Source organism: Rhyacophila brunnea, unplaced genomic scaffold, assembly GCF_057557595.1.
Source record: "Rhyacophila brunnea isolate RB1 unplaced genomic scaffold, BYU_Rbru_1.0 scaffold_12, whole genome shotgun sequence".
NCBI lineage: Eukaryota > Metazoa > Arthropoda > Insecta > Trichoptera > Rhyacophilidae > Rhyacophila > Rhyacophila brunnea.
Genome location: NW_028232774.1, coordinates 31285091 through 31310759, shown reverse-complemented (window position 1 = coordinate 31310759; position 25669 = coordinate 31285091). Strand labels below are relative to the sequence as shown.

Below are 25669 nucleotides of genomic sequence, written 5' to 3'. Positions count from 1 at the left end.
ATTCGTTTTTTCAAAACCCTAAAGAAAAACACCTGAGTCGGTATTATCAAATGTTATTTATGATGAAAAAGCTTGTCAATATACTATTATTACTGTGTTATTAATGTCAAATTGATTATTATTTTGTTTTCAATATCACCATGACTACGTAATAATCATTCAAAAAAGCTTGTGAATTTATCCAGGTATCTACCATTGGTTACATTATATCACACAATACATCAATGTATTTCTAGAATCTAGATTCATTGAACAGTAGTTTACTGGGATAATTGGTTGTTTTTTTTTTTAACTTTTGATGTAAAAATAATGACTTTTTCCAATACCTTCATAATTATTATTTCCATATGATTTAAAAGTAGGTAAACTACGAAAATTCTTGAATAATTTTTTATTTACCGGATTAATTTTGTGTCTGAAAAAAGTAGCGAAAGCCTTTGCTTACCCTATTTTAACAATAATTATAATCTAGTCAAACTAACCAATATAGATAAGTTAACCGATTACTTAATTATCAGATCGCCATGAAAAATGGCAACAATATATCCAACGTGACTTAAATGTACTCAAATATTTATTCGAGTTTATAATTCAACAGTTTTCCATCGCTACTTTTTATAATCCCTGTCTGGAGGAAAAGGGTTGATCGATTGTCCATAGTTGTGGCTTATTACGTCACGCAATAATTATTATTGTTATATCGATTATGTGTGTCAATTAGACATATTTCTTTATCAAATTGATATTTTTCAGTTTTGTTTTTTACACATAAACTAACTTCCTGGCAAGCTTATAATTAATTATGTAGACAACTTCAGTATTGAAAAAAAAATAAACACTATAACACTATAACAATAATTTATCATTACCTACTGTATAATATATATTTAAAACTAATCAAAAATGCTGCAAAAACCCTTACCTATTCTTTATTGTTCTTTTTTCGTTTTTTTCTATCTTCCGTAATATACACGCCCAAGTAGCTGTGGAAAAGCTGGTACGGGTGTAATAGGTGTAATACCTCGGTTAGGTGGTATTTTGGACTTTTAACTATATTGGCAGTGTATAAATATAAGACAGTGAAACTGGAAAAAATAGTTACCAAAACTAATTATTAAATTAGTTACAAGTCATTTCGTATTATAGATTTGTCTGAAGCAAGTATTACACAGTTGTGCTCTAAGACTCTTATAAAGGCTTTATTCAGATATTAAAAAAACCTTACACTAATTTAATAAACCATCACCAATTAGTATATTTTGAAAAATAATCACAAACAATCGCAAACAACAATATGCCGTACGTACATGCGCCAACGTATAAAATATAAATGATTTTGTGCTTACCAAATTAACCACACTTAAATTGTTTTTGAAGAGCCATCAAGTTTTGTAATATAAAAAGTCAAAATAAACTCTCTCTAATTTATTTCTTTACAATAAGTCATATTATTTAGATCGCGACACTCGTAGTCCGATACTTAAGAAAATGGCTTCTCATACCGGAGATCAGGGTTTGATTCCCGGTGAAGTCACAACACATATTTGTGACTTTCTCAAGCCTGGGTATTTCTGTGATTGCTTCACTACAACTGCACCATTTTAATTTTGCTATTATAGTATTAAAATATAAACAAAGTTATTTTATACAATTTAAAATAACGAAAATAGCGCTACATAAATTATTATTTTTATTCTGGATGTAGTCCAAACTTTTTGACTGCATTTATATTCTGAAATTATTGTACTTGTATGTACAATTTGATTTTGATTCAAAGAGACGATATATTTTATCTTGACTTAAAGATTTTCATTATCTAAATATTTACTCGTGATATTTAATATAACTGTATTATGTAGTTTATTTTTATGAAAAAATTATAATATTCTAAGACACCTTAATATTACCGGAAGGTGAATTTTGAAAATTTTATTGCAATTATGGTAATTTAAAATAATCATGAATTTCCACATGCTTTGAAAATATAATAATTGTTATATGTTATTATTATGATCGTAAAAATCCTATGGTTGCATTATACAAAATGAAAATTTATTACTACAAATACAAATAGATGATTTAACAGTCTCTCCCACTTTTCACCGTAAACGCATATGCCCACGTAGATTGTCGACTTCCGGCACCGGAGGCTGTACGGACGCCTATAAAACCGAAGCCTCGCCATCCCTTGATACAGTTTACATTCGTTCTCTGCACAAGTGACAACAATACACCGAGGAAACACCCTGACAATTTTGGATTGCCGTTTTTTTGGGAGTTATTTTTTATTGTTCTTTGAGATTTTTCGGATCGCTATCCCAGAATTTTCAAAATGTTCTTTTTTAATATTGTGGTAATTTTGAGTGTGGCGTCTTCAGCTGTGTTCGGGGCTACAATAAGTAAGTTTATTTTGATTATTTACAAAATTTATTTTGCAGAAATTTTACACAATCCATCAATATGGAACTCCACAGGTCTGAGGGTGTATTAATAGACTTTTTGCGAGGAATTAGTTTGAAATTGATTAACCATTCACCCAGCTGATTAGGTCCTTGCAGTGGATCACTCGTTGATAAAACAACGTTCATTTTTTACCAGATGCGGGGTCGAATCCGTGATATATGTTTTCAGATACGGGCACAATACCAACTAAACTACCATGGGCACTTACGTAAGACTTACAAAATATATTATTAAAATCATTACTTACATATAAATACTATATTATAATATTATGTAAAACATAATTCGTACTTATAATATTATTATCAAACAATAAATTTACATAAATTGCAATAAAATATTAAAAATATATCGATAGTTATTAATAAATATATTGAGAATAAATGACATACTATATTAATTTCAATATTTATAAAGTGTAAAAAAGCTAAAAAGATCTTAACATATTTTTCTAAAATATACGAGTAAGTATATTTGTTTATTATATTATGTAGATATAATGAAATAGTATCATTTTTTACGTATATATATATTATGTTTATTAATAATATCCATAAAATTGATAATTTATAATTTTTCATATCTCATTTTTTATGGAAAACCATAATAGTTAAATACGAATACTATTTTTATTCTTACTTTATAAATGTTTAGTTTTTTTCCGACATTGCTATAAAAAACCCTGACCCTTTTTGTCATATAATTGAAAATCATTTGAAACAAAAATTGAAGATTGCAAAAGCTCTTTATATAATTGTAGAAAAATACTGTCAATAAAAAATAGATGACATGCATATATAAAATTCTTGTGTTGTCATAATAATTGAACGCTTGAAAACAATCATTTTCCATTTAAAAATAATATATTCCAAATAATAAATTAAATTACTAACTTATTAGATATTTCTGAAAAATATTTTGAAAAAACTCACCCGAACTAGATAATGCTATTATAAAACCCTATATTTTTTAATCACCGATGTATTTTCACGCAACCATTACCAACCATTATAAGCGTTGATGTTTCAATTGTTTGAAATTAGTTGTAGGGTGTCGATAAGGTTTCCCTGTTAATACTTTATAAAAGCTCACGAATTAACACCCCTACGCAAAAGGGATGCGTTAGGGGAATAATTATTATGTGCCTGCCTAATTCGTGCAACTAAGAAAAGTTCGCCCTTCCGCGTTACCCTGTTTTCAGTTCGACCTTTTATTAATTGGACATTCTTCGCATTTTTTGATAATATCGATATATATTTTTAAATTTCAACGAGACATTGTTTAATCTGAAAATGAATTAATTTATAGAAAAACTAACTTCGACGAGTATATTCGTATAACGTTATATATACAGATTTAATGAATTTTAATTTATTTTAAAAGGCACTTTTCACATACGTATATATACGTTATATATTCGACATTATTTATTAGGTACTGAACTTTAATGGAAAAGCTTATTTATGTCTTCACCCAAAATTCGAATATTGAAATTTATCAGTAAACTATATGTGTTTGTATCATCTTTTCCCATATATATATATTTAAATTATTAATAACCATGTTCTTGCTTTTTCGTACAAGGTGGTTAATAGTAATTTTGAACAATCACAAACACTCAGGCTTTGAGAAAATCAGATACATATATTGTGTCCTCTCCGGAAATTTGAACCCAAGCTCCTGGATGGAAACCCAGAGCCTCACGCACTGCACCACAAGAACCGCCATCATTCTCCCACATATTACGCATGTATAAAATAAATACGTAACAGTATAAACAGTTTAGTGTTGCACAACATATTTACACATTAAAATATATCTTACGCATATGTTAAAGCCATATGAATTGTAAAGATTGTGATTATATTTCAATCATTGAATTTAAAAACACTTAGAAATGATTATAATATCATAACATAATTTGTTCATAATGAAGTCGCACAATTTTTGTTCTCCACTATCAAATTTCAGCACAAAATATCTTGCACCCCTGTCTATTCTTTAAAAAAATAATTAATTATAAATTGATATAAAAGAAAAATATAACAAATATTTTATTTTCAGAAAATAACGTGGCTATATTTGGTTGAAATAAATAAATGATGGTTATTACTGAACAAATTGTACAGAAGAAAACGCAAAATAAATACCGATGCAATGTTTGTCAGCAGTAACAGTGTTTTCCATACTTTTACCACTGCCGAATTTAATAAATGTCATCCTTTAGCGGTTCCCCGAAATTTTTCAAAATACTCTTCCGACCAAAAAATATTGAAAATGACTGAGTTGAACATTTTTTCAAATATAGTATATCCATTAGATATACTATCATTTACCATTCACAGTGCAATGGAAGTAGGTCTGATTCACGAGATATTTTTTAAAGCAATATTTGTGTTTGATACTCAAGGGTCCGATGTACTAAGCAAATGACTAGCAACTAGGTCTGTAAATACTCATTATAGTTATTAGATTGAAAGATACAGTATTTATTCATTGTATTATGATTATTTATGTGATTCTATAATGTTTTAGAATGAGAGATTTCATGGCAACTATACTCTTATTTATAATCGCTATCTTTGGCAGCATATTGATGTTTGGTTACGTCTTTTGTATTTTTTCAAGATTCTTCATACGCGAAATAACAAATTCTGTAGTTATTATTATATTATTCGACCATGTCCGATCCAAATAAGATCATATGGGCCTCCACAGGGTGGAAGTTTGTATTAACAGATTTTTGTTTTTACTAGAAATGGATGTCAGCTACTTGCTCAACCTATCAGGTCCATACTCTGACCCAAACACAAATTGAAAAACAATATATGTGTTTGCCAGAATCAGGATTCAAACCTAAAACTCATGACATTATAGGCCGATCCTTAAGCTGCTCGGCCATCGTGGGCATTTTTGTTAGATTTGTTAGAAAATTATAATGAGAAAACTAATACTTCCTATAAAATTTTACATGATTTATAAAGGAAATATGACACACCGTTTGGGAGTCTTTATTTTAAACATGAGAGATTTTCTTTGATGAAAATGACTTAATAAATTCGTCATAAAATTTAAAAGGGGCCTGGAAACAGTTCACAACAGTCATAAAATAATCAGTTGTTAAATTATACCAAAATCTTAAAAAATATGAGTATTTCTCACAAATTGAGTGCCTATAAAATAAAACCCAAAGCATGATAAATATATGCAACTATCATTAAAAGGGTTTATAATATGATTACAGATGATGCATGCCTGTACACAATCACTATCATCTTCAATATTAATTAATGTTGGTTAAAATATGTGAATATGGCTTTTATTGTATTTTTTATTATCGTGAGATTTAAAATCAGTCAGTGCGTCGGGCCTCTTCGTTTCTAAGCCCACCACTGATCCTAAATAACAGTTTTTGAAAAACATTTTTAGTTTAAGTATATACTGAATAACAATATAAAATAACCCTTAAAGAAATATGTTCTCATATTAGTTTGATTATCTCAACTGCTCCATTACATCGTTATATCTGATAAGAAGATATACTTGATTGCATTGTTACGTATATCTGTCACACCATTATAGCAGTTATGGATAAATTCTATATATACGTACGATTAGCGGGAAACTGTCAATCGCGAAACGCTGCAACGGATTCAACCAGCTCAATCGCAAAATAAATACGGCTGGAAGCGTAAAGGGTTTTGACGTATATTTATGCCGTCACCTGTCTGTCGGTTACCTGTAACAGTGGTGTTACCTAGTGAAGTTATATAAACCCTGTGGAATGTTGGAGTTAACTCCGACATGACTATTAATTTTTCATAGAAATATCTCAGCCACTCTCAATACTCGACTGGATGAAGGCATCTCATTCCTTACCAGCGCTCGAAATGGAAAAGTTTACGAACCGGAGCGCTCGACAAATTTTCTGAAAATATTTACATAGTCATCAAATCGTATGTGTATTTTATGAAAATAAGTGTGTCAGATTTTCTATTCTATGGCCTATCTAGCTCAAACGGTCAACATATTTTTTCCACGAGACGGAGCGATAATTTTACAAAATTCACGAGCCGGAACGGCGCTCCGGTGCGTTCCGTTCCATTTCGAGTCCTGTTCCTTACCCTTACTGTATCCATTTTTCTCAGTCCAGAGTCTTTCGTTCATATTATGTACTTTCGCTAAACCCACATATATCCTGAAGGATCTTGGCCGTTCTTTAAGTAAGAAGTCCTTATTATTTCTTTTGTGGGTAACACTGGAAGATGAAATTAATTTTGTTCAGGGGCAATGTGAACTACCCATTTCCACTTCAATGTCTTTACCCTCTATATTGTACCCAATAATATTTTAATAATAAGTATGTATCTATGTATTTTTAGATCTCTAAATGTACGAAACGAAATCGGTAAGAATATGATATTATTTATAGCTTAAGAGCATACTTCAGTGAAACAGCAAATAATTTTCAACTATAGGTGCGACGAAATTTTGGAATCGCTGGCAATCGGAGAGCGAAAGTCGAGCTGTGAACACGTCAATTTGTTTTGTGATGGCGATGGGGGAATTAATTCTTAAATCGTGTAAAGATGACTAAAAATGGCTACATATTTACTTGAAAAAGAAAACATGTCAATGAATATATTATTATTATTACTAATATAACAATAAAAATAACATTAAATGGACGCATGTTGACTTTTTATGACAAATTATGTTTTGTTCTGCACTCGTCGTTTGCACAATCTTCGAGTCCCGTAGTCACTATCGTTTTAGACCGTGCCCCAGCTGAAGTATAGCCTGAAATTACTTGGAATATAAACCTCCCTTTACTTTTGTTGATTTACTTAAAAATAAAAGATAATCTAGTTGACTCTCATATTGGCATAAGACACATTTATCCTTACAGAGCAGTAATGGCAGAATGCCGATTTCCAAAGCCGTGGGTTTGCGTTCATATTTCATGCCTGGAAAACATCAATGTCATTTTTTTTGTTCAATATGTGTTCGATTTAGAATAATGACCTATGGGTTGGGTAAATGGTTACTAACTTTTGCGACGGGCCCTTAAACAACTAGGGTGCCAAACTATGATAACCTCATCATTAATACGTCACCATCACATTATATGATGATGTTTTTTACTCATTGCATCGATTAAATAATGTAATATAATGTTGTGGCATTTATATTCAATTATAAAATACTGTAAACTCCTGATTATCCGGATTAATGATTGGGAGTGATAATCGAAATAGACGGATAATTTGAACTACTATTTTTTATTTTGTTTTTGAAATACTTTTAAATAATTTATAAGACAGTTATTTTATATTTGTTTTTAAGAATCTTTTAGTAATGATTTTATAATATCAGTCCTTTTTTCTTAAGAGCTATTAAATTTGTAAATTTTAATCTTTATTGGTCGAGGAAAATATAGGTTTAAAAATATTAAAACTTTTTTCATTTCATGCACGGATGATAATCAGGAAACCGAGATATTCCAGAGTTTAATGTAAAACTATTTATTAGCCAAAATGTAGTAAATAATATAGCCTTAATAATATTTTCGAAAAATAGCAAAAAGCTATGAGTACCATAAAAAATTATTATGCGAAAATAATGTCGAATAATTGCTCACTTCTCTGTGACTAGTGAATCCAATCCCGAGCCAAAATCTTGATCCGGGATACCGAAACCGGTCCCATGATTGTCATTTTTTTCAATAATTAATATAAAATTTCTATATATATAAATAACGTTGATAAGATCGGTCAAAAATAAATTTAGTATAATTTATACTATTTAAGACATTTATTGTTAATATTGTGTACGTTCAATCTTGGAAATACATAAGTTTAATGGAGTAAATAATATTGTTATATGTATAAATAATAATGTGAAAGTAAAACAGTTTTATTTATTTATGAAAAGATAACAAATACAAGTTCAATTAAAATATAAAAAAATGACAAATGCATTAAAAAAAACATGGTGGAATCACTTTGTTAAAAGTGCGATGGATTGTTTTTTCCAATCTTTCTCATTTTTATTAATTTATGTGAAAAAATAAAATTAATTGACAACATGTGGGTAATAAATACATCATACTTCATTTAAACTCAATTTATTTCTAACGTATTTGTATGTTATTAAAAGTATTTTTTCTGTTATATTTTCGTTTTTATTTTATTTTCCATAAAAATTGATAAAAAAAACTCAATCCCGAAAGTTTCGGGATTATGTTTACCAATCCCGGGATTTATAGGTATCGAAAATAGTTCGGGATCTCGGGATTGGAATCCCTATCTGTGACTATGCTACTGGTAATAAAATTATTAAGAAGAGTCTTAAATAATTAGTCGGAATAATAAATTTAGCGCGTGTTCGCGGTAGGGATAATATTATGTTTGTGTGTTTAATTTTTGATCCTCTACCGGCATAATAAATGAATTACACATTACCTAAAATAAGGTACTAAGTAATATGCATAATATATAATGTGTCCTCGAAGACAATTCGAAAACAATGTGAAGTTTATATAAAGCACGATTTATAAATTAATATTCGAATATATCAAAGCCGTAAAAATATTATCACAACTATTATTGGATATAATATAATATATTTAATATTTTTGACTTTAACTCTTAATGTCCTTTGCGTACCGGATGCACTTAGCAAAAAATTCTAAACTTGCTATTTGAAACCATTATATATTATGACAAATCAAAAACATTAAAAAGAAAAACTCTTCTTTAAAATTAAATACAAAAAGAATTACAGTAAAATACGTTATTAAATGTGAATTTGTTTAATGATTCGATATTATTTTATGGTTTATCATTAAAATTTATTTTAATAAGTTATCTCTTACGCTGCAAAATTATTTTTGAATTATTACTAAGTATAGGTTTTTGAAACGTCATAGCAGTCATTTTTTTCTGATTCTTTTTAAAGTTGACATTTGTGTTCAGTATTGTTTCCCAAATCAACACGAAATGATACACAGATGTACAGCATATAAAAATTAATTGTTAAAATTTATTACAAGAATAATGAATCTATTCGAGCTACTTTTCGGACTTTACGTAAAATCTATTGTCAATATAATCGACCTACAGAGTTTACTATTCGTAATTTAATTGAAAAATTCGAGTCAAATGGTATGTGTGTTGTTAAAAATCCAACCCGTCAATAACGTAAACGTACTGCTGCAAATATCGATGTTGTGAATCGAAATGTGGATGAAAATCCAGAACAATTAATTACACATCGTTCAAGAGAACTTGGACTTTCTTATGGTACCTAATATAAAGAATATTTTTCATAAAGATTTGCATTTTAAGGCTTATAAAACACAGTTAATACAATAACTTAAATCGAATGATCATTTGGTGCGTTGAAATTTTGGTGATTGAATTTAGGCTAAAATTAAATAATTTTAATCTAGTTCAAACAAGATGGTGCAACATGCGATACATATCATGACACAATTAACTAATTGGGAGAAATGTTCAGTATATATAATATATATATTTTTTTAAGAACCCCTTATTTTAAAAACAATCAATTTTTATATATAAAAGGTGTATAAATTAAAATTCTTTAAATTTATATAATAGCTAATATATAATTGCTACAGCCACAAAATCAATGAAAGTTGAATTTATATGCAAAATGGCATGTAGCTAATGTAATTAAATTTTTGTTTTAGTAGTAGGTACCATTTTTTTAGCATCACATTCATATATCAGTTTTTCTTCCATGTCTTTTCTAAGTGTCCATATGTATGAAATCTCAAAAAAGATTCAAGTATTTCACATAAAAATGTTTTTTCACTGTTTTATTGTTCTACTTTTAAAATTGAAAAACTTTACCAATGATAAATATGCCAACATTGCCTACATCGGACATGATAATATATACAGAGTAGAGTGTGGGCGTCCTAAAATAATGTATGTTTCGAAATCGATACGACGATGATTTTAGATTGTTTTCTGGTAAAATACAAAACACGTGTTTCAAAATATTTTGAAAAGAGAACGTGTCAAATATGATTGCATCAAAATAGTGTTAGGGAGGCAATATAAGTTGTGATCGTTTCCCTTTTTGCAAATATTTTTCGTGTTGAATACTAGTGTCATGTAATATTACGGAAATAGCACAGAAAGTTTTCTTTAGTTTACGACTTGTTTGTAAAAGTCTTTAACTATTTCCGTTTTAATTTTTCTTAGCTTAGAATTTAATTTTCCAGCTGTCATTTAAAACAATTTTAAATGATTGTCAATCAATAATTTTTATATATTGTTCGTGTAGATAAAATATAATATTTATATATATTTGACAGAAAAAAACGCCCAACTATCATGTACTAATGTTAAAATCAGTGACGTTTTATTGTAGTAGGCAGATCATGCGTTGCTAAGAGATTTCAAATTAAGGCAGAAATAACGAATATTATTACTACAAATATGCCAGTAGATTCCATGGTCGGATTTTTCGCCTGTGGTGCCAATATCTTTTTTTATATACTGCCCAATGACAGTATTTTAGTGAAACAGTAATGTATGCAGTAATAGAAATGAAAACACCCATGATTTGAGAAAATCATGCAATAATAATATTATGACTTCACCGGGTCGAACCCGGAGCCCCCGGACGAAAATCCAGTGTCTTATTCACTGGACTGAGGTCCGTCATGTCTTGATTTTTTAATGGAAGTTTAGTTATATACATACATGTATATAATATATATTTATTGATTTTGATTAAATATACTTTTATTATTGTAATTCACATATCTTCTAACGTTATATTAGGGCGTCAAGCCATTGAGTGTAGTCGATATTAAAATTATAAGAAATAAACATAATATGATGCTGTTATCCTTTTACGTTAAACTACTCAGCTATGTTATGCAGTTTATCTGTATATACACCGCAAATGAAGCGCTCCACGTAGATGTAACGTTGTGTCAATTGCAGTGATATGACAATCTTATGAAATTGCAACGATGCAATCTTACTGACGACGTATTGCATAAATACCATAGGATTATTTATACCAATATACTCTCTTGCATAAAATGAAATCTTAATATTATTAAAGTGGACACGTTAAAAAAGCATTGCTATAATAGCATGAGTAAGTAACAGCGGTGCGTTTCTTTGATGCAAATGATGCAGCCGATTTGTTAAAAAATTTAAAAGGGAGCTTCCTCAAAGTTAAGACATGGTCCCAAATTTTATTGAAATTTTGAAAAAATGCGCATTTTGAGCGTTTCATCCGGGAGCTCCGGTTTTGATCCCGGTGAAGATACAATATATTTTTGTGATTTTCTCAATGCCCGGGTGTTAATGGTTATTTCACTTGAATTACTAAACACACTATAATGTATATACATTTTTTTGTATTTATTCAAATTATATAACGTAGTGTTAATTTTTAAGGCACATTCATGTGCTGGATGTATTTATTTGTGAAATAATGAAATTCATACGAGTAGCCCCAGATGTATATGGGCAGAATCGTTTACAAAGACTTTTTATTTTCTTCTTTAGGCACTACGGTGCATGGTTGCAGCATCAGTCTCGTGCGGCTTTGTCTCGGGTCGGAATAAGCACTTAAAATCACTTCTTTTAGACACGTTTAAAGCGTCATGGAAAGCGGCTGTGTATATATGACGGGTGGTGGTGGGAACTTTAACGTAAAATATATCCAAATGATGTGGCCATCAAATGACAAATAGTATACATTTTCTTTATTTAGTAGTGCCCGCAAGTCCGTGCTGTAATGTTCAATATTCTATTTCCTGGCTAATTAAAAAAGAAACCCCAGGTATTATACCTAACAATTTATATTTCAATGATGCGAGTGATCAACTGTTTTCTAAAGCGATACAATCTCCTCGGCCCGTAGGGAATAAGTACTTGCACACCCACAACACTCTCTACTGTAGTATGAATTTTTATAGAACAGTAGTTGATTTAAATTGAAATATGTACACAATAGAAGGGTACTAGGAAATACTGTTGTTTTTTATACAAATCTACTACATACGATAAAGCTTTCTATCGTGTTTCCAAATGAATATTATATACCTTAACTATATTTTTTATTCAACGAATAATTCACAAGATTTAATAACGTAACATTATAATTATTGAACATGCATCACTATTTTGAAAACCCCTCTGAGAAAATATTATTTATTTATTTATAATTATTATAATTATTCCATTTCCGATCCTAAGGATCATATGGGCCTCCACAGAGTGGAGGTTTGTATTGACAGATTTTATTTTTACGAGAAATGGTTGTCAGCCACTTGCTCAACCTATTAGGTCCATACTCTGACTCATACACAAATTGAAAACCAATATGTGTACTTGCCAGACCCAGGATTCAAACCTGGGACCCTCGACACCACATACCGGAGCTTAAGCTACGCGGCCATCGTGAGTGTACAAAGAGAGTTACTAATGAAATATATTATAACCAAAACAAAAAATCTTTTTGAAAAAAGTAAGACTCCCCGCAGGAATCGAGCCTGCATCCCTCAGGTATCGCGTCCACGCACATTGACCACAATTCTAAAGGAGCCATACTTAATTACGACAAATTTTAACTAACGTCTTTTAATACTCTATGGTGTCTTACTTTTTTCAAAAAGATTTTTTCTATTGGTTATACATAATATATTTTCTCAGAAGTGTTTTCAAAATTATGAATGTTGAATACGGAGCTATTTTAAATTAATTTAAATCGTTTCTTGAAATAAAACGCCTACACATCAAGAGTACACAGAACGAAATCAATTTGTAGCATCACTGTTCCAACATCCATCAAAGTTTAAAAATTCAAAACTTTTTGCAAAACCCCACCTTTACCGAAAACTGTAAACAGTTATTAATGATCATGCAGTGGCAACAAGCACATGGTCTCTTTATATCAGAGGCGATCAAGACATACTGAGATACTGGAGTAGCAAGAAAGGATAAGAATCAAAACTAAGATTTATTTAACATACATTATTTTGAAAAATACTCGGTTCGATTCCTGCCGGGTGTCTTACTTTTTTCAAAAAGATTTTTTCTATCGGTTATAATATATTTTCTCAGAAGTGTTTTTCAAAATCATGTATGTTCAATAATTAGAATGGTACATTCTTAAATCTTGTGAATTATTCGTTGAATAAAAGAAATAGTTAATTAAAACAATTAGCAAGTTCGAGTAAGTTACGATATAAAATATTGGAGAGATCTGTGACGTCGGTTAGTAATTGGCACCTACTTTGATTTAGTAAACAAAAACCGATTGCCAATAATAGCTTGATTTGGAAGAGCACTGATGAGCAGGTATTATAAAAGGCCAATAGTTAAAATTTGTCGTAATTAGTATGTCACCTAGTAGCATTGTGGACAATGCGCACGGGGCATAAACTCAAGAGATGTAGGTTCGATTCCTGCCGGGTGTCTTACTTTTTACAAAAAGATTTTTTCTATTGGTTATAATATATTTTCTCAGAAGTGTTTTTTAAAATTATGTATGTTCAATAATTAGAATGGTACATTCTTAAATCTTGTGAATTATTCGTTGAATTAAATAAATAGTTAATTAAAATTTATTTGTTTATTTAACAAAAAAGAATAATATATTAAAAACGTTTTCAATATAAAAATATATTATTTCAAAATTGTCTCTAAATAGGACCAAGTAAAAACTAACAAGGGATCCAAGTATGTTTTTCTGTTTATATAGATAAACTTATGAAGAAAATTACGGAAAAAAATACACTTTTTCACTTAGGCAAAATCATAAATTGGATATGACGTGAATTCAAAGAACATGTATATAAAAATATTTCGACGTTTGATATTTTGAATGATATGTTAAATTTTCTTAAAATTTGTTTCAGATGTACAGAGCAGTAGTCACAAGATTCGGCGCGGTGGTACAGTGGGATTATTTCCCTTCCCGAGGGTCGGAAGGGCACAGCCTGGAAGATCATGGATGCTAACTCCACAGGATTATGCAGGTAAGAATTAATTGTAAATCAGTGTTATAACTAATACTTTCGAAGGATTTACTTACTGCTAACATATTAAAGGTAATTTACACACATTCAAACTCGTTTAAGTTAAATTGACTCGACAGGACACCGGGAGTGTTCCCGTAGGCAGAATTTTCAAACTACGAATGAGACTTTACGCAATAATTCTTGAAGCCTTGTCATATTGTGGTTATTACATTATTATTGCCCGTGAATATTCGACATTAGGTTCATCTACGTGTATGCTAATAATGTTTTCGATGCCTTACGTATAATTATTTTTAGGCAAATTTACTAGATTTTTTAGTGCATCTATAATCGTAACTTTGGAAAAATTAGCAAGACTTAGAAATTTCTATACAAAAATAATATTTTAAATCATCATCATCAGTCTGAATCTATCCACTACTGGATGAAGGCCTCTCCAAGCTGATTTCCACTTCTCTCGGTCCTGTGCGTTGCATCGCGTTGCCACGTACTTATGCAGAACTTTATCATTTCATCGATCCATTTTAAATAAACTCAACAAAATTATTCTAATATTTTGAGTTCACCAAATAGACAGTCTTTGCCTCTGCAACCATAACCTATTATCATTTTTCCACATATGTATTGTTGCGATTTTAATCAACCATTAAGTCAATGTAATACTTTGTATTTATAACTTAGTATTTCTAACAGGCACTACCAAAATCATAGATAAGCATTTATTGGTAATGAGTTATTATATTTTTAAAGATACATGTTATCACTCTCATAAATATATACATAATTCTATGTAAATTAATCATTACTATACGTAATAGTTAAATCTCAATGAATCTGCTTTTAATTTACAGACTTCCACAGCGAAATGAAACGCCAAGGCCTGATCCCTTTTCCCCGCGTCGGTCGCGCAATGATGGACCCACAGATGGCACTAGAAGGAGGCAAGAGGGCTTCCAATGGAGATGCAGGTGCAGGCATGTGGTTCGGACCGAGGCTTGGAAGGGTTTCCAAGAGGGACTCTGGAGTCAAGTACGATGATGCTTTGCCGTGGACGATGATTGCATTGAGAGGTCAGGCTACTTTTCATTAATCATACACATCATACGAATTATTATTCATAATTATTGTTCTTGCTAAATTGATATCTGGTAATGATTTACGTTCATAGTATTTTTCTCTGTCATTTAGATACATTAGTATTTTCTAAGTTGTGCTCCATTCTAAATTTTTGAAAATAAGCAGTGCTTAGATTTGAGGCGTCTAATTCCAAAAAGCGATAAGTCCACATTTGGACAAAATCGAGAAAAAAATACGCACGTATTCTTTGTATAATTTTACACAATATGTATTGATCTATAAATTCCAAAATGCGACATAACCCTACGAAAAAAAATATTTTAAGTCTCGATTTATTATAAAAAGCGCCAAGTCCATGTTTCATATTATTTAAAGCTTGGTTGATTTCGCGCGTGTTTAAGTCAACCAATAAGGGAACGTTCAATATTGAAAAGGGCGTCTCTCATGCTGTAGCATCTGGTAAACTCGTGACAGTTCCACGGAAATATGTGCCTTATGAGGAGTAAATTATAAAGTGAGGTACAAATAGCGCTACGTCCAATTTTATTTTGCCTATATTTATTACATTTAAGAGTTTGTCGGCTGAAACAAATTGCCATTTGGTTCTAATTTCGACATAGAATACAACGGAAAAAATAATCTCACGTTAAAACAAATAATTGAAGCTTGAAACATAAAAACGTTGTTTCCCGAAAATATTGAATTGTGGACTTGTCGCTTTTTGTAATTAGACGCATCATTTAATATATGTGAAATAATAAATTAATTAATATACCTACATAACTTTCACTATTTTTGAGATAGCTATTGAATATGATTCTACATATTTTCCTTCTCTACAAAATGATAAAACTAGGTAAGTTAGAAGTTAATGGAAACTGTATTAATTTTGTGTTTGAAAATATTGGATAACTTTAAAACCATAAATCCATTAAATAAATAAAATAATAAACAATCTAAAATATTTTTTCATACAATTGAACATTATTTAATTGTTCCCAATTAGACAAGCTCAGTTTTCCATTTTTATTTTAAATAATAATTATAACCTCGATTTATGTTAATCGAGTAAAGTTTAAATTTCATTTTCGCAAAAATTACCAAAAATTAGAGTTATCTAATTGTAGTATTGAGGTGACGATATATATTAACATAAGCAAAGGACGCATGCAACATCAGTCAGAAATTCATGGCACAATAAGTATTTGGAAGCAACCCGTACTAATTTTTGTAATTGGCTCAATTAAAAAAAATCAATCGAAAACCTTCAACCTTCGCTATAATATATATCAATATGAATCGTATATTAATATTTTATAATTAAAAGTTTAATTATTGTCAGAAACCCTGTTCCTTTAATGAATTTCATTTGAGAAATGTCACAGTTATATAATACTACCAAATATAATAAGCTGTTTATATTTTGATTGTTGTAATGTAGAAGTATCACCACCTCGTGACTTCACCCCACGACTGGGCAGAGAATCCGAAGAGCAACAGATGGAAGAGGACCAGATGGAGCAGGCTGAAGCAGAACAGGAACCACAACGACTGAAGAGAGAAGCAGTGCAACAATAAGTTGTCAACAATTCAAACCCGGACTAACAGAATAATTTTATATCATTATGAAAATACAACCACGTCAAACCTGCCAAACCCTGCCAACCAAACAAAACGAGCCACTCACTTATTCATAGTAATGTAATACGATAAACTATTTGTATTTTAGCATTTATTTATTATTTTTATTTCATTTCTTCATTATTTATTCAATAGAGTTATTTATTATTAAAATAATATAGCATATTTATTATACTTAATTAATGTAGAATTGTTTGAAAAAAAATGCATCTGAATGAATATAATTAAAACAATATTTAGTATAAAATATATTACTATAGGTACATACCATGATTATAATAAATGTATGTTATTACACATGCTTAATATCAATTTTTATGGCACCAATACTGTATTTCTTAAAAATCTAAATTTTCGTTGAATATGAGCTGAAAAATACAATAAAATGTATGGCTATTTAAAAAAAGCTTATTAATAATTTATTCTCAATATTTCTTTAAGCCCTGAAACTTTATGCTTTAAGAATTTTTAAAGATATTTTAATATTATCTATTTCAAAATTCAATTACAATTAATTTTAATGCACACAGAAAATCTATCAACAACCTGATCTAACTACATTAATATAATAGTAAATTATATATATATATATATTATAACAACATAATGAACAAAATGCATAATTAAAAATCATGTAAGGCAATCTAAAAATGAAAAAAAAATACGAATCATATGTATACAATTTATTAGTTTAAGGTGTGTAAATAAAGAACCCTATTTTATGTGAAATTGTAAAATCTTTGGCTGGATTAACATCGTGAATATATTATATTATATTCCCTTTTATTGGAGCAATTTTGCATAAAATACGATTTATGTAGATTATTCTAGTTATAAATTTAACAAATGTATTATAAGATGTTATGATTTTATTGAAAGTATAATAAAATAATACAGTTATCAAAGAATTTGTTTTTTTTTTAATGCACCTGTTTTCATTGTCTGCAGTGGTTCCCAAATTATGACTTGCGAATCCGTGCTGTAGATAGTGATAAGAAATAAATAACAAAAAACAATGAAAATAATTTAAAGAAAAGGATAGAAAATCAGTAAACTTCAGGGAGAATTACGTGAATAATGAGAACCAAAGAAAGCTTTTTAAAACAATAAAAATATTTTTCATTCAATTAGTATACCAACATAATATGTAAGAATGGTATATTCCAGAGAATACAAAATTTATGGTAACTATCTTACTCTACTAGATAATAGTAGATATGGTATAATAGACTTCACTCGAGTGGAGAAATATGATATAAACTTAAACACGTGTTAAATAATATCTTACTTTCAATAGTTACGTCTATATCATAATACGGCATTTAAGTTTGTCACGTAAACAAAACGCACATTCAATATTATTGAAGATCGTCGGCGAGCGTTATGTCCTTTGAGTTGGGCTATAAAATAATAAAAAATCCCAGCTTCAGAACGTTGGTCCAGGGCAACTGACCTTTACATTTAAGTATATTATATTAATATGTTCTGTGGTAAATTCTTTTGATTGGAAAATATATAAATTTGTAAATATATAAACTTCATAAACATATATATTAAAAATAATATTAGAAAAAATGTTGGACATACAGGAATTAGAATTACATCTTTCACTGTCCCGGTGAGTGATTTTATTGCTTAAGCCAGGTGTGTCGAATTTGCGACTATAGATAGCTAGTAATGTGGCCCATGACCTCAATTTGACGACATTATTTAATTTAAATATGGTGTCATACAGAATAAAGCTTTGGTGGATAGACATCCTGTTTGCATATTAGCTTTAAACCTCCTCACCAGCTCAAAAAAAAACTAAAAAAAAACAATAATAAAATAACGTACATATCACAGATATAAATTTTATTGACTTGATCCTATTTAGAACTCAGGCCTCAAGTTTTTTAGATTGTTTATTTAGTAATAAAGAATGATAACAACGCAATTGCTGTGAAATGAATTTCATTGTATTAGGAAATTAAACAGCACATCAAACAAATGAAATGACCCGCCGATACAATCGCCTTTAGCCTATAATAATGCTTTTTATCTACCAAAGCAATCCATTTACTAAATAATACCTAATGTCCGTGAACTTTGTATATTTGCATTGCATTAAGTTAAGGGTGTCCTGTAGTACTGCCTGCTAAGTAAAAAGACAGTGTTTTTGGTTTTAGTGAAATGAGAATCCAAGTTTTAAACTATATTTTCTCTTATATTATGTAAAATTATTAGATTGTTTTGACATAATCTCTAATAATATCAGTGTCTTTTTACTTAGCAGGGTAGAGTGGCAGTCCAAGCAAAAATAGTTAATATACATAGCGCATTAAAAATAAAAAAAAACTGTAGAAATTTAACATTTTCTTGGTCATTTCCGCATGGTTGGGGATCATGACTATTTTTAAATACAGTAAACTTTTGAGAAACCAAGAGTCTCTATCATTCACGGTTATCTGCTTCTGTTAGGTTAGAATGAAGTTACCCCATAAGTTCTTTTACTTGAACACTTTTTCACTTCAAAAAAATCTACCAAGCCTTCCTCAAGAGCCACTGAAAACTACAAAATTCTCCATATTTTCCAGTCGACAACGAGCAATATGTCAAAAAACCATGGAGTTTAGTTATTTTCCGTTTCTTAATTTTTTTTATTTTCCAGGATAAATGATTGGTTTGTTTTTGTAAGAATTATACTATACCAATATTTTAACTATTTCTTTACATTAAGCACCGTAAAGCTTAAAGCTGTCAGCATGCCGCTAATAAAAAATAGTAACCAGATCTAAGTTCAAAATATTATTTAGCTTTCATTCATAAAAATATATTATTCATTTAAAAAGATTATAATTGTTTTTATTGATAAGTTGTTTACTACTTGAAAAAAAGTCTTCAAAGTTTACAAGTTTTAGCGATTCCGCCTGGTGTGGTCTTAATAATAATTGATATAACGTGCTTCAAATGCATGTCATTGGCGTACTTGGTTTCAACGTTAAAAGGGTGCATAGTATATCAATTATTTAACCATTCACGAAAACTAAATAAAGCAATTATACATGTTGATCAAACTATCCCCTGTCCAATGCCGAACTTTAATAGTTACACATGGACAGGGAGGGATTGAATAGATGAGCGCGAAGACTCAAGCTATATCTAGTTCCGCTGGTTCTAAGAGAAGGCAGAAAGTCGTGCTACTTAACTATTCAATGACATATTAAATGGAAAACTCACTTCATACCGGCGCGCACGAGAAATTGTGCATGAAAGTCATTCAAAGATGTATAGGTAGATGTCACGTGACCATATGACGTATCCATTTCCATTATGCGATACAAGCTTCGAGAATTTATAGTAATATAACCTTTATTGTAATGGCGTATTAGTGTCATGACTCATTGCGTTAGAAACAGATTCTCGGTTACTTACGACTTCACGGAGATTAGACGCAAGTGAGCCCAGCGCATCACAGGCGACTGTCCAATGGTTTATGTCATTCAATTGCATTGAATAAACATTATCTTAAAATAGCATTTTATAAATAATAAATAATACTAACACATGAAAAGTCCTTCATCTTTCTTGGAGTGTTAAGTAGATTTTTTTTACAATTTTTAACTAGGCACATTGGCATTTTGTAACACAATTAATAATAACGGTGGAGTCGAAACCTGACAGTCAGAAATTTTGTATGGGCAGACCCAGCGGTGTTGCCAGACCGCTTGTAAGCAGAATGTTCATTTGAGCGTAGGATACCGATATTAAAATATGAATTTCGCCATCCGGCAGACCCGACACAAAGTGAGTGTCATTTTATTTTCTAGATGCTTCGTCCATATTAATGTCATCGCTACTATTAGACTAAAGCGTAAGATACGATAATTTATATCCGGTTGCCTTAGTACCATAGTGTATTATTATATGCGAGCATAGAACATATTAATAATTTGACACTATTACACGACATGGGTGTGAAAGTGGGCAAACATCGCAATATTAATTTTAGTTAGTCACAAAAAGATGCTCCAAATTTTATGAAAATCCTATAATTGAATGTACAATTTGGGTTGTTTTGTAACTAATTAATATAGAATTTTTCTAATAGAATGAATATCTAGTATTAGATACAAGGATTACTCTTTCAGGGTTGTAGATTGTGGAGATTCATAACTTCCTAAGTTTGCTCAACCAACAAATCGTACCTATTTACAACGTTTTTATTAGGTCGTATTCTTATTTTTCCGGTGGTTATTTATCCTGTACAAATCTTGCAATCGATTTTTAACTAACTTCCCAACTAGCTAGATATTTGAAACTTTTAGAATATATCAGAACACGATGCCAATGCATTTTTCATACTTTTAGCCATCTTTAAGCAGAATTGAATTCATTTTCAGTTAATTCTGTTTTGTATGAAAAGTTATTTCGGAAGAAATCCGTAAAAATCAAAACACTATTATTGGTTGCTAGGGGTCTGGGGTCCTAGCAACTAAATTATTAATATATACGTGCGTTACTATGGAAATCAATATGAATGTCAAAATGACATTTCAGTATTATTTCTATCAAGTACAAATTTTTTGATCGTTTAAGCTATTCATGTCAAGTTTATATTATGATTCAACAGAAAATTTAAAAACGTTGTATATAAAAAGTTCTTTTTATCTTGTAATTATTTTTATTTAACATAACAAAAATTTTGCTCCTGCCATTATTTGTTGTCCAATATTTTTTTTCCTATGCCTACCATTTACACGAGAAAATCTGATATGGTCAATTATAATTATTCAATTAAAAGTTTTTTTAAATAATGTGTAATTGTATAAGTACCTAATCATATTTCACGATAGTTTCTAAAAAAATAAATTAAAAACATCATTCATCTTAATTGGACTGTACTATAAATTTTATTTATTTTAATAAATTTGTGTATACTCAACCGTTATCACCATTTTCTACTATATACTTGTAGCAGGCTGCCACTGTTTTTAAATAGTGTATGTACCGAAATATTTTTTTTAATATTTAATAAACATATAATTTCAAAACTTTTATTATTTATTTTATTATTATAGCAATCAAATTACACAAATTACTGGTACACCACTGACAAAATACCATTAAAAACGGTTTATCATTAATTTATTGGTCTGTAACATGATTTACTTTCAAGCCACGGTGTATTGTTGGAGTTGAGTCGCGACACCTACCACTCGTACAGAAAATTTTTATTTGTCTTTATTTTATTTAAAAAAGGAATACTGTTTCTAAAGTATTTGACACAAATAAGTTATTTTTTCAGTAGATCATTTTGAGCTGTATTTTAAATTGGGATTTGATTCGCTTGAATATGAAGAAACAACCAAAAAGGGAACAAATTCCACCAATCCAAATGGAGGCGGAGAAAAAAAGCTTCAACGATTTTTACCACGTGAAAGTATCGAAACAGCTGTCACCATTTTACATGGAAAATGTTAAACCGTTGAAAAATTTCGGATCTACCAAAAATCACATTTCGATTTCAGTAGTCAGTCCTCATACGCTAGCAAATGACGTTAAAAAGAAAAAGGTTGACACCCAGAATTATACAGATGTCAGGAAATACAATGAGATGGCCAAAAATAAGGATTACCTTCTAATAGTGGTTGATGGAGCTGCGCATGTTTGTGATAAGGGAAGTCTTCATGGGCTAAAGTGAGTTTTTAACAATTTCATTTATTAATTAAAATAAAATGCTATATGTAGCAGTAGTTCTACTTATTTAAATATTAGTATGGACTGGTTTTGTCCAATTTAAAGGGAAATTGTGAACTGGTAAATAATATTTACAACAATATAATTTTTTATTCTAACAAATTTTAAAAAGAAATTAAGTACCGTAATGCTGTGTAAGTCTGTACCTAAGTGCGGAAGTCACATATTTATCATTTTTTTTAGTTAAGTATGTAGATTTAAATATGCATTCACGTTCTTTTAATGCTGAAAATTTGGGAGTCCAATGTCACATGGTTTTCAAAATACTTACTTCTAAAACGACGGTAATCCAATTATTAGTAATGGAATAACTGAACGAATGGAAATTCAAGTATTTTTTTTCTTTAATACTTTGGACGCGGAAGACGCACACGGTGCGTAATGACCAGGCGGCCGATCGATGTAATTAACGTGCATTTTAAAGGGGGCAATTAAAATCTCATTATCTCTTCAGCAGCGAAAGCGTTAAGCTATAGATAGCAAAAAGATTAATTGCAAAAGTGCGTAAGTCCAATATACTCGTACATAGTTTTAGTCCGAACGCGTCTGAGTATTTTAACTAGATTAGATTAACTATGTTAAAACTGCTCTCCTTCAAAATATTGAAAATGTTTATACTTCCAGACTTTCATCTCTGAGGTACATCTTCAATTATTGAAGATATTATTATGGATACTAATTAATAATTATACTGTTAAGAAATTCTCTATTTAAAAATATTTTTAAATAGCTTATCAGATAACATTATTAAAATGCGATAGGTAAATTTATTTTATTGATTTTCAACTGCTCTATTTCTAAGACAGATCTTCTTTGTTTATTTGGATGTTTCGTTTCTATTACTGCACCGTTGTTATTGGGACTAGGGATTCCAATCCCGGGATCCCGAGATATTTTCGATACCCATGAATCCCGGGATTGGTAAACATAATCATGGGATTTCGGGATTGATTTTTTATCAATTTTTATGGAAAATAAAATAAAAACTAAAATATAACAGAAAAAAATACTTTTAATAACAAATAACTGAATTAGAAATAAACTGAGTTTGAATGAAGTTTGATTTATACCCATATGTAAGTTGCCGATTCATTTTATTTTTTCACATAAATCAATAAAAATGAGAAAGATTGGAAAAAAACAATTCTTCGCACTTTTAACAAAGTAATTCCACCATGATCTTATAAGTTTTACGGCAGTTTCATATTTGGCTGATTAATTATATTTATGAAGCGAAAAGGCCATACACCACGATTTACATTACTATTTTAAATCTAGCTAAACCATTAATTAAGTCTTTACTACCAGAAACAGCAATCTCATATTAAATTCACATTATTATTTATATTACATTACTCCATTAAACTTATGTATCTTCAAGATTGAACAATTAACATAATTAACAATAATAATTTCAAAATAAAAAGAAAAAAGAATTAAATAAAAAATCAAACAAACAAACAAATGTAAAATACTGAAATGTCATTTTGACATTTCATTTTGATTTCCATAGTAACGCACGAATATTTTAATAATTTAGTTGCTAGGACCACCGCCTTAATAACCAATAATAGTCTTTAACTTTTTACGGATTTTTCTGAAATAACTTTCTATACAAAACAGAATTAATTGAAAATGAATTCGATTCTGCTTAAATATGGCTAAAAGTATTAAAAGAATGCATTGACATCGTGTTCTGATATATTTAAAATGTTTCAAATGTCTAGCTAGCCGAAAAGTTAGTTAAAAATTGATTGCAAGATTTGTACCGGACAAACAACTACCGGACAAATAAGAATACGAGCTAATGAAAACGTTGCATAAAAATGTCTTAAATAGTATACTTAAATTATTTATTTTTGCCCGATTTTATCAATGTTATTTGTAAATATTAAAAAAAATGTATTAACTATGGAAAAAATGCCAATCCCGGGACCAGTCCCGGGATCCCGGGATTATCAAATTGTAATCCCAAAATCCCGGGATCAGAATTTTGGCTCGGGATTGGATTCCTTAATTGGGACGCATTGCCTCTTGTAGTGTTAAAAACAATATATAATAATAATTTTTGTATGAGGAGATGTGTGTATCAGTCTGTATTAGACTTTATAGTTTATAGTGTAATAGTAATGCAAACTAGCACCATTATCCATATTTTATTGTAGGTACATCACAGACCGTACAAAGGTTTATCTCGAACGTTTTCTCTGGACTGGAATTTGCTTAGCCAGCTTTATATTATGTGCAATCACTATAAAAGGTATGTGGGATAAGTGGAACGAGAATCCATTCACTATAGTCGTGGACGACAGATACACTCCCATATACGACATACCTTTCCCATCAGTAACAATCTGCCCAGAGAACACTGTGAGACGTTCTTATGTGGATCTCACCCAACCACAAAACAAGTACTTATAGTTTTTTTATCATTTTATTTATTTTTATTAATTTATTTATTTATTTAGAAAAAGCGTATTTCGGCATTACAGCGATTGGCCAATGCGCCATAATACATAATAAATACAAAATTAAAAAAATGTCTTAATTATAAATAACAACTAATACATCAAGAACGTAGAAAAGACAGCATGTGTTTATGTAAATATTAAAGAAACATAATATATACAATTATAAATTTACCCTATTTAACACGTCCACAAACATTATATAGTTAATAATTAATAAATCAACCTTTATGGTGCA

At 29.8% G+C, this 25669-nt stretch overlaps 1 protein-coding gene across 1 annotated transcript; it reads left to right on the top strand.

Annotated features, from left to right (window-relative positions):
* Nucleotides 1–2208: 2208 nt before the first annotated feature.
* Nucleotides 2209–17476, top strand: Capa (cardio acceleratory peptide capability). Its single transcript, XM_085940193.1, has 4 exons — nucleotides 2209–2399; nucleotides 14384–14503; nucleotides 15358–15576; nucleotides 17025–17476. Exons 1-4 carry the CDS (start codon nucleotides 2333–2335, stop codon nucleotides 17159–17161), a joined length of 543 nt encoding a protein of 180 aa, XP_085796319.1. The 5' UTR covers nucleotides 2209–2332; the 3' UTR covers nucleotides 17162–17476.
* Nucleotides 17477–25669: the final 8193 nt, after the last annotated feature.